Source organism: Plecotus auritus, assembly GCF_963455305.1.
Source record: "Plecotus auritus genome assembly, chromosome: 2".
Lineage (NCBI taxonomy): Eukaryota > Metazoa > Chordata > Mammalia > Chiroptera > Vespertilionidae > Plecotus > Plecotus auritus.
The window spans coordinates 119,401,325-119,412,663 of record NC_137771.1 but is presented as its reverse complement, the minus strand read 5'-3'; the positions used below and the strand labels follow the sequence as shown (position 1 = coordinate 119,412,663).

The following is an 11,339-nucleotide window of genomic DNA, read 5'->3' as shown; positions in this document are numbered from 1 at the left end:
AAGCCTAAACGACTCACTAGATCAGATGGAACTGATCTTCAGAACATTACATCCCAAAGCTATGGAATATACATTCTTCTCAAGTGCTCATGGGACATTTTTACAGATAGACCACATATTAGGACACAGGCAAAGTCTTTTCAAGTTTAAGAAGATTAAAATTATATCAAGCATCTTCTCAGATCATAATGGCATAAAATTAGAAATCAACTACAATAAAAAAAAAAACAGATAAAGACAATAAAAACATCAAACACATGGAGGCTAAATAGCATGCTATTAAACAATGGTTGGGTTACCAAAGAGATCAAAGAAGAAATTTTAAAAATTCTGGAAACAAATGACAATGAAAACACAACAATCCAAAATCTATGGGACACAGTGAAAGCAGTTCTGAGAGGGAAATTCATAAGACTACAGGCCTACCTCAAAAAACAAGAAAAACTGGTAATAAATTATCTAACCCTAAACTTAAAGAATTAGAAAGAGAGCAACAAGAAAAGCCCAGGGTAAGCAGAAGGAAGGAAATAATAAAGATCAGAGTGGAAGTAAATGACATAGAGACCAAAAAAAAAATCAAAACAATAAAAAAGATCACTAGAACCAAGAGCTGTTTCTTTGATTGGATAAACAAGATTGATGAACCTCTAGTCAGGCTTACCAAGAAGCAAAGAGAGAGGACCCAAATAAACAAAATCAGAAATGAAAGAGGTGAAGTAACAGCTGACACCACAGAAATACAAAGGATTGTAAAAAAAAAAAACCACAAGAAAAACAAAAAAAAAATTATGAACAACTGTATTCCAACAAATTGAACAACATAGATGAAATGGACATATTCCTAGAAAAATACAATCTTACAAAACTCAAGCAAGAAGAATCAAAAAATCTAAATATCCTGATAACTATGGATGAAATTGAAGCAGTAATTAAAATAAATAAACAAACAAACAAACAAACAAACAAACAAATAAATAAAACTTCCAGCAAACAAAAGCCCTGGACCAAACAGCTTCACAGGGAAGTTTTACCAAACATTCAAAGAAGAACTAAAACCTAACCTCCTCAAAATATTCAAGAGGGCCCTGACCGGTTTGGCTCAATGGATAGAGAGTCAGCCTGCAGACTGAAAGGTCCCAGGTTCAATTCCGGTCAAGGGCATGTACCTTGGTTGTGGGCACATCCCCAGTAGGAGGTGTGCAGGAGGCAGCTGATTGATGTTTCTCTCTCATTAATGTTTCTAACTCTCTATCCTTCTCCCTTCCTCTCTGTAATAAAATCAATAAAATATATTTAAAAAAATATATTCAAGAGGAAGGAATACTTTCAAGCTCTGTTTATGAGGTCAGCATTACCCTAATCCCAAAACCACATAAAGACACTAAAAAGAAAGAGAAATACAGGCCAATATCCCTGTTGAACATAGATGCTAAAATCCTCAATAAAATTCTAGCAAGTTGGATCTAGCATTACATTAGAAAGATCATACACCATAACCAAGTGAGATTTATTCCAGGAATGCAAGGCTGGTACGATACCCACAAATCAATAAACATTATACATCACATAAACAAACTGAAAGACAAAAATCACATGGTCATTTCAATTGATGCAGAAAAAGTATTCAACAAAATTCAACACCCTTTCTTGATAAAAACTCTCAGCAAAGTAGGAATAGAGAGATCATACCTCAACATAATAAAAGCCTTATATGACAAACCTACAGCCAACATCATAGTCAATGGGCAAAAACTTAAACCATTTCCCCTAAGACCAGGAAAAGACGGGGATGTCCACTTTTTTTTTTTTTTGTCATGTTCAACATAGTACTGGAAGTGCTAGCCATAGTGATCAGAGAAGAAGAAGGCATAAAAGGCATCCTAATTGGAAAAGAAGAAGTAAAACCATAATTATTTGCAGATGACATGATATTGTGCATAGAAAACCCTGAAGACTCCATCAAAAAACTACTTGATTTAATAAATGAATTTAGCAAAATAGCAGGATACAAAATTAACACCCAGAAATCTATGACATTTTTATACACCAACTAGAGGCCCGGTGCACGACATTCATGCACTGAGGTGTGTGTGGGGGGGGTCCCCTCAGCTGGCCTGCACCCTCGTGCAATCTGGGACCCCTCAGGGGATGTCGCCTGCCAGGGGGCAGCTTCTGAATTGAGCGTCTGCCCCCGGGTCAGTGCACATCATAGCAACCGGTTGTTCCACCATTCAGTCTATTTGCATATTAGCTTTTTATTATATAGGATAATGAACTCACAGAAAGAGAAACTAAAAAAAAAAAATACCATTTACCATTGCAATAACAAAATTAAGGTACCTATGAATAAACTTAAGGAGACAAAAGACCTGTACTCTAAAAACTATAGAACGTTGAAAAAAGAGATAGAAGATATAAACAAGTACAAGAATATACCATGTTCATGGACTGGTAGACTCAACATCATTAAAATGTCCATACTACCAAAAGCAATCTATAGATTCAATGCAATCCCCACTAAAATACCAATGGCATATTTCATAAACCTAAACAAACTCTCCAAAAATATATATGGAATAAAAAAATAGACCCTAAATCCTAACCAGCTTGGCTCAGTGGATAGAGCATCAGCTTGTGGACTGAAGGATCCCAGGTTGGATTCCAGTCAAGGGCACAGGCCTGGGTTGGGGGCTTGGTCCCCAGAGGGGTTATGCAAGAAGCAGCCGATCAATGATTCTCTCTGATCATTAATATTTCTATCTCCCTCTCCCTTCCTCTCTGAAATAATAAAAAATATACATTTTTTTTTTAAAAAAAGACCCCAAATAGCTGCAGCAATCCTGAGGAAAAAAAGAACAAAGTTGGAGGGATCACAATACCAGACATAAAATTATATTACAATATCACTGTTCTCAAAATAGCATGGTACTGGCATAAGAACAGACACATGGACCAATGGAACAGAACAGAGAACCCAGAAATCGACCCAAACCATTATGCTCAATTAATATTTGACAAAGGAGGCAAGAATACACAATGAAGTCAAGACAGTCTCTTCAATAACTGGTGCTGATAAAATTGGACAGATACAAGCAAAAAAATGAAACTTGACCACCAATTTACTTCATTCACAAAAATAAACTCAAAATGGATAAAAGACTTAAACATAAGACAGGAAACCATAAAAATCTTAGAAGAATACATAGGCAGCAAAATATCAGATACTAGAGGCCCAGTACACGAATTTGTGCATGGGTGGAGTCCGGCTGGCCCAGCCCCAATCTGCCCTGATTGGGGCTGGGTCTGTCAGGAGGAGGAGTTGGCGGGAGGTTGGCTGGCCGACCTGCCCCTGATTAGGGCCTGATCAGGGCTGGGCCGGCTGGGGTGAGGGGCCGTGGGCGATTGGCCAGCGGGCCCTATCCCTGATTGGGGTGGGAGGGCCGATTTGGGTCAGTGGCTGGGGGAGGGGCTGTGGGAGGTTGGCCAGCCCCATCCACGATTGGTGTGTTGGGGGGCGTGATCAGGGACAGAGCTGGCTGGGGAGAGGGGCCGCAGGGTGATCAGGGTGGTGGGGGCTGATCGGGGGTGGGGCCAGCTGGGAGGAGGGGCCTTGGGAGGTTGGCCGGCTGGCCCCACCCCCCTGGTTCGTTGGCCACAGTGGGCGTCATAGCAACCGGTCGTTACAGTCGTTATGGCATTCTGGTCGCTGGCTTTTTATATATATAGATAGCTCATACCAATATGTTTACTAACACATCTCCTAGGACAGTGGTCAGCAAACTGCGGCTCTTTGGCCCCTTGAGTGTGGGTCTTCCACAAAATACCATGGCCTGGGCGAGTCTATTTTGAAGAAGTGGCATTAGAAGAAGTTTAAAAAATTTGGCTCTCAAAAGAAATTTCAATCGTTGTACTGTTGATATTTGGCTCTGTTGACTAATGAGTTTGCCAACCACTGTCCTAGGACAATGGAAACAAAGGAGAAAATAAACAAATGGGACTACATCAAAATAAAAAGCTTCTGCACAGCAAAAGAAACCATCAACAAAACAATAAGAAAACCCACTGCTTGGGAGAACATATTTGCCAATGTGACATCCGATAAGGGTTTAATCTCTAAATTTATAGGGAAAGAGGATATACAGAAGGCCAAGGGACAAATGAAAAAATGCTTAAAGACAATAATCATCTGAGAGATGCAAATCAAAATGACAATAAGGTACCATCTCACACCTGTCAGAATGGCTATCATCAACAAATCAATAAATGACAAGTGCTGGCAAGGATGTGGAGAAAAGGGAACCCTTGTACACTGCTGGTGGGAATACAGACTGGTGCAGCCACTGTGGAAAACAACATGGAGTTTCCTCAAAAAATTAAAAATGGAACTCCCATTTGACCAAGTAATCCCACTTCTAGGAATATATCCCAAAGAATAAGAAACATCAATCAGAAAGAACATATGCATCCAAATGTTCACAGCAGCACAATTTACAATAGTGAAGATTTGGAAACAGCCTAAGTGCCCATCAGCAGATGAGTGGATTAGAAAACTGTGGTACATCTACACAATGGAATACTATGCTGCTGTAAAAAAAGAAAGAAAGAACTCTTACCATTCGCAACAGCATGGATGGACATGGAGAGCATTATGCTAAGCAAAATCAGCCAGTCAGAGAAAGACAAGTATCACATGACCTCACTCATTTCTGGAATATAATCAAGAACATAAAATGATGAACAAAAATAAATCCAGAGACAGAGAAACATCAAACAGACCGTCAAACCTCAGAGGGAAGGCAGGGGTGGTGGGGTGTAAGAGAGCAACCAAAGGACTTGTAGGCATGCATATAAGCATAACCAATGGACACAGACACTAGGTGGGTGAGGGCATGTGCTGTGGGGGGGGGGAGTGGCTGGGAAGAGGTCAATGGGGGAAAAAGGAGACATAAGGTAATACTTTAAATAATAAAGCATTTTTTTAAAAGCACATATATATTTAAGGTTGACATTGCTGAAGGAGATCATGCACAATTTTTATTTTTTTTATTTTTTTTTTACAATTTTTAATGTTACTAGACAATGCAAAATTATTTTCTAAAGGAGAATAAAATTGTTTGCAATGTGAGTAGAATATGAGAAATCCTATCAATCCTATCTTTTCTAAGTACTTGATTTTGTTGGAATTTTATATAGCTCACAAATTGGCCCAGGAAAATTGTATCTTGCAAATTGTAGTTTGCTTTTCTGACAAATTTATTAGGTTGAGGAGATTTTTGTTTATTGATATTTTACTTCATATTTTGTTAGTATCTATTCATGTCTTTGCCCATTTTGCTTTTGGGTTGTTTTTCTCTTCTAAATTGATTTGCGGTTCCTATATATTCTGCTTGCTAATCCAGTATCAGTTATTTATGTTGCAATATCTTCTCCCAATTTGCAATTTATGTTTTTACTTTTAAAAATAATGCCTTTTAATTAATTTTTTTAAAAAAATTTTTTAATAAGGAAGAAACTTTTAATTTTCATTTCTGCCCAGGAGATTCATACTATGGAAAGAGTTACCTCAATCCCTAGGTGCTATAAGATAAATAAGAACTCTCTCTCTCTCTCTCTCTCTCTCTCTCTCTCTCTCTCTCCATTTCTCCCAACCAAACACAAAGAGGGTGAGATTTGGAGAATCATATTCCTACCAATGAACAATTATATACTCTTATATTTGAACCACAGCAGGTGAGAGGGACAGCTGGGAAAGGAACTGAATTTTCACACCATATTAAACACATAACACATAAAAATAAATTGCTCTGAGCTCTACAAGATAAATCTTCTTTATCCTAATTTATAATCACTCACAGAACTTGTTACAAACCTTTAGCTTTCATACTCCTGTGTAGAATGATGGGCTTTGGAACAAGTGGTCAAGCAATCTGATCCTCTCCTTCCCATTGTCACTAGCTTAATATGTAATTTGGGAGCTTTGATTCTTCATCTGTAAGAACAAGTTAAGGGCTATTGAACATCTATCTATATATATAAAAGCCTATGCCCTAGCCGGTGCGGCTCAGTGGATAGAGCGTTGGCCTGCGGACTGAAGGGTCCCAGGTTCGATTCCGGTCAAGGGCACATGCCCAGGTTGCAGGCTCCATCCCCAGTAGGGGGCATGCAGGAGGCAGCCAATCCATGATTCTCTCTCCTCATGGATATTTCTCTCCCTCTCTCTCCCTCTCCCTTCCTCTCTGAAATCAATAAAAAAGATATATTGAAAAAGAAAAAGAGGGGAAAAAATTTTAAAAAGCATTTATATATATATAAAAGCCTAAGCGACCGTTACGACCGGTCAACTGAACAACTGGTCGACCGGTTGCTATGACACTCACTGACCACCAGGGAACAGACACTCAATGCAGAAGCTGCCCCCTGGTGGTCAGTGCCCTCCCATAGCCAACCTCCCATGGTCCCTTCCCCTGGCCAGCAGGCCCAAATGGCCCCGATCAGTCCCGATCGCAGGCCAAGCCGAGGGACTCCACCCGTGCAAGAATTCGTGCACTGGGACTCTAGTCCTATCTAATAAAAGAGTAATATGCAAATTAACCATCACTCTGTTACACCCACAAGCCATGCCCACCAGTCAATCAGGAGCAAGTATGCCAATTAACCCAACCAAGATGGCTGCAGCCAAGGAGCGAGCAGGAGGCTTGGGTTTCCTCGGCAATGGAGGAAGCCAAGCTTTCTGCACACCCTGGCTAGCCCAGGCCTTCATTTAAGGCTACAAAGTTTCAATTATAGAAGATAAATAAATCCCAACAAAAATGGCGGCAGCCACGGAGCTGGAGAGAGCAGGAGGCTTGGGTTGCCCCCGGTGATGGAGGAAGCCAAGCTCCCACAGCCCTGGCCTGCCTTGGCCTCCACTACAAAGTTTCAATTATAGAAGATAAATAAATCCCAACAAAAATGGCTGCGGCCACGGAGCGAGCAGGAGGCGTGGCTCCACTCAAGGCTACAAAGTTTCAATTATAGAAGATAAATAAATCCCAGATACCAGGGCCTCCGCTTGGGTCGCCGGGGGGGGGGGGGGGGTGACCAGCCTGCACACCACCACAGGCCCCTCACCCAGGCTGCCCCATGCCCCAATGGAACCCCCACCCTGATCTGGGACACCCTTCAGGGCAAACCAGCTGGCCCCCACCCGTGCACCAGGCCTCTATCCTATCTAATAAAAGAATAATATGCAAACTGACCATTACTCCAAAACACAAGATGGCTGCCCCCATGTGGACACAAGATGGCCACCACAAGATGGCCACCACAAGATGGCCAGCAGGAAAGGGCAGTTGGGAGGGACCAGGTCTGCAAGGGAGGGCAGTTGGGGGGGACCAGGCCTGCAGGGGAGGGCAGTTAGGGGTGACCAGGCCAGCAGAGGAGGGAAGTTGGGGGGGACCCAGGCCTGCAGGGGAGGGCAGTTAGGGGCAATCAGGTTGGCAGGGGAGGGCAGTTAGACATCAATCAGGCTGACAGGGGAGTGGTTAGGGGGTGATCAGGCTGACAGGCAGAAGCGGTTAGGGGCAATCAGGAAGGCAGGCAGGTGAGCAGTTGGGAGCCAGCAGTCCTGGATTGTGAGAGGGATGTCCGACTGCTTGGTAGGATCGGGCCTAAACGGGCAGTCGGACATCCCTCGAGGGGTCCCAGATTGGAGAGGGTGCAGGCTGGGCTGAGGGACACACACCCACCCCCATGCACGAATTTCGTGCACCAGGCCTCTAGTATTAAGAGAAATAAGGTAACATATATAAAAGCTCTGTGCAAACTAATCCTATATAATAAAAGGCTAATATGCAAATAGACTGAACAGCAGAACTGAACAACCAGTCGCTATGACATGCACTGACCACCAGGGGGCACGTGCAGAACATGGCAGGCATCGGCCGCAGCGGGATGGTAAAGCAGGTGAACAGGGGTGCCAGACCAAGGCAGGGCACCAGTTGCTGTCATCGGGGCAAGCCTCTGGTGGTTACTGAAAATTCTTTGCTCCCACACGTCCTGGTCCCACCAGCGGGCACTCACACCAACTTCAGGCACTGGAATTGCCACTCACACCCACTGCCGGTGCCTTGTGCCAACCCCAAACGCCCCTGAAGGTTTCTCTACCTCCCCGTGCTCCTGAGCAGCGATTGGGGCTGCAGCCACTGCTCACACCCACTGCTGGCACCAGCCCCAATTGCTCCATGCCATCAGTTCCCACAGTTCCTTTCAAGGTGCACGAATTCATGCACTGGGTCTCTAGTCTATATATATATAAGCCTACTAGTAAGCAACCGAACAACTGGCTGGTCACTCTGACACACACTGACCACAAGGGGGCAGACATTCAATGCAGGAGCTGCCCCCTGGTGGTCAGTGTGCTCCCACAGCTGGAGTGCTGCTCAGCGAGCCTACCAAGCAGCAGTGGTGGCAGGCGCAGTGGGGCCAGGATGAGCGGGAGCAGCACAGCACCCAGCCTGGGCTCAGGCTCCTCCCCGGCCATCTGCCACTTCGTGCACTACTACATCCCTCGAGGGATGTCGGACTGCCAGTTTTGGCCCCATCCCCACAGGCCAGATCGGGTCAAACTGGCAGTGCAACATCCCCCGAGAGGCCCTGGATTGTGAGAGGGTGCAGGCCAGGCTGAGGGACCAGTGCATAAATCTGTGTACTGGGCCTCTAGTAGTCTATAAAAGCTTCGGTTGTGCCCTGGATAGCTTGTTTCAGTGGTTAGAACAGGAGTGGGCAAACTTTTTGACTTGAGGGCCACAATGGGTTCTTAAACTGGACCGAAGGGCCGGAACAAAAGCATGGATGGAGTGTTTGTGTGAACTAATATAAATTCAAAGTAAACATCATTACATAAAAGGGTACGGTCTTTTTTTTTTATTTCAATAGTTTTATTCATTTCAAACATTTTAACAAGAAGAATGTAAACACTAATTATTATAATTTGAAACTTCAAAAAATGGAAGAATCATAGCACAATAACATACCTTATATTGAAGATGGCAAAGGCAAAATAAAATTGCCTAACAAAGGAAAGGTACAAAAGCCTTTCAAATTAAACTTAAATATAATAAAATAATTTAAAACTAAAACAAATAGAAAAGAACAAAATGTGTAAACAGTAAATTAAACATTTTCTTTAGTGCAACTTCCAAATTATGCCCGGGACGTAGATGTAGATGGCAATGTAGACTGGGTTGAAAGGTTTTTGGTCTTTAAAACATCAACTTCAGTGGGAACAGTGTTGTTGGTCTCCTTTTTAGCTAATGCTCTGATACTGTGCTCTCCAGGGGCGTGTCTCCCTACATCACCACGATAACGTGTCTACGCATTCCCAGGGTGACCCAGGGTGATGTCGGGGGACGCGTCCGCGGGCATTACAAGGAGCCTCTGGAAGATTGAGAGGTTGTTCCTTCTACTGAATGGGCGGATATAAATCTGCCCACTCAGAAGAAGGAGCTGCGGCCTTGTTTCCCGACGTTGCCATGTTAACACTGCTGCTGGTGAAGGAGCGGAGGGGAGAGCAAGAGAACCCTCTGCTCTTTTGGCTCTGCGGGCCGGATAGAACAGCCGAATGGGCCGGATCGGGCCCTCGGGCCGTAGTTTGCCCACGGCTGGGTTAGAAGGTAGACGTGTACACTGAAGGGTTGCAGGTTTGTCAAGAGCATGTACCTGGTCTGCAGGTTCAATTCTCCAGCCCCAGTTGGGGAGCATGCTCAGGAGTCAGTCTCTCTCTCTCTCTCTCTCTTCCCCATCCCCACCCTCCACTTGCCTTCAACTCTCTCTGAAAATCAATGTGGGGGAAAAAGTTTCAGCCAAGAACAGTTTTTATTTTAGTGTTTGCTACTGCTACCCTTTGAAGCTTTAGTAAATTCAAAAACTAATAGAAAATATCAGAAAGCTGCTTTATTGGTTCTAAAAGCTATTTATTAATGAAGAGAAGGGGGTAGCAAGAGGAAGCTAAATATCTAACCATTATTGAAAATATAATTATAGAATGTTCATAGAATGGAGTAGCATGCTAACATTAGAAGTGATTTTGTATCCCGGTGGGCATGGCTCAGTGGTTGAGCATTGACCTATAAACCAGGAGATCATGGTTGGATTCCCTCTCTTTTCCTCTCTGAAATCAATTAAAAAAATATTTTTAAATGATTTTGTAGAAGACCAGTTAATTGTAAATAAGTATTTCATGGTATGCTTTAAATGGAAAAACAACACCATTATAAATGTAAGTAGAATATGATTCAAACTTGTCTTTTAAAAAAACCTGTGTATAGTTTTGCTAATCTGTACCTTCTTAATTTGTAAAAGAAATGTATAATATATTTGTAATAAAAAAGTGTAAAGAAAGAAAGAAGTCTCAGTTTCCTTACCTTTAATGGGAACAATAATGGTAAGAACAGTTCCTGACGCAGTGCTTAATATAGCTATTGATATAAATGTAAGCTCTGCGGGGAGGGGGGGCGTTCGGATTTTAAACACCTTTTTGTCTCCCATAGAGCCTAGCAACTTGCCCCCCAGGCTGCTACATATTTGATATTTGCGATCAGAAGAATCCGCTAATCCCCGCGCCGCAGCATGCACCACAGGGCTCCTTGGAGCAGGGGACCAACACAGCCCAGAACCCAAAGCTCGGGCCGCTGAGGCGTCGGACCTCCTTCGCCATAGGACGCGGGACCGGAAGTGGCGAGGGCGGGGTCTGCGCTGAAGGGAAGGTGGCGGCCCAGTGAAGATGCTGCTGGACCTGTCCGAGGAGCACAAGGAGCACCTGGCCTTTCTGCCACGAGTGAACAGCTCGGGTCCGGGGCGCGGCAGCGGGGGGTGGCGTTGTGTGGTCCGGGAGGGAAGCCGCGGGAGCGCCCGGTGCTCACGGTCTCCTGGCTTCCGTTGCAGTGGTTGCCGAGTTTGGGCGGATTGCGGTGGAGTTCCTGAGGCGAGGCGCGAACCCCAAGATCTACGAGGGCGCCGCCAGTAAGAGGAAAGGGGCGCGGCCCTGTAGGCTGTGCTAGCCATTGTCTGTAGCCCTGAGAAAGGGGTCATTACGACTCCGAGGGTCGCCATTGTGGTAGAGTAAAACCGGGAGGGCCCTTAAGTCCGGGCGCAGGTCCTGCCGGTTTCCTAAGAAGCTGTGAGGTTTTTAGAGCTTCTATTAGTCGTTTTCCTCCTGTGTAAAATAGACATACTACCGTCTGCCAGACATACTATAAGGCTTACGCTCACCGAAGTGTGTGGACTAGCCCGGTGAGCCTTATCACGCGAGAATTTGGTTATTATTACTTGTTCACACATCTTCTTTTGGTGAAGCATTG

At 44.0% G+C, this 11,339-nt stretch overlaps 1 protein-coding gene across 4 annotated transcripts in view; it reads left to right on the top strand.

The window, feature by feature from the left end:
• Positions 1–10,694: 10,694 nt before the first annotated feature.
• COMMD2 (COMM domain containing 2) overlaps positions 10,695–11,339 on the top strand; it is a 100,555-nt gene continuing 99,910 nt past the window's right edge. For all 4 annotated transcript variants that reach the window (XR_013959999.1, XM_080657361.1, XM_080657360.1 and 1 more), the window contains exons 1-2: positions 10,695–10,829; positions 10,924–11,001. Coding sequence is in view for 3 of the 4 variants with exons in the window: in XM_080657361.1 (XP_080513487.1) it covers positions 10,763–10,829; positions 10,924–11,001 (145 nt within the window). In the remaining variant the exon portion in view is untranslated. The remainder of the gene's footprint in view (positions 10,830–10,923; positions 11,002–11,339) is intronic.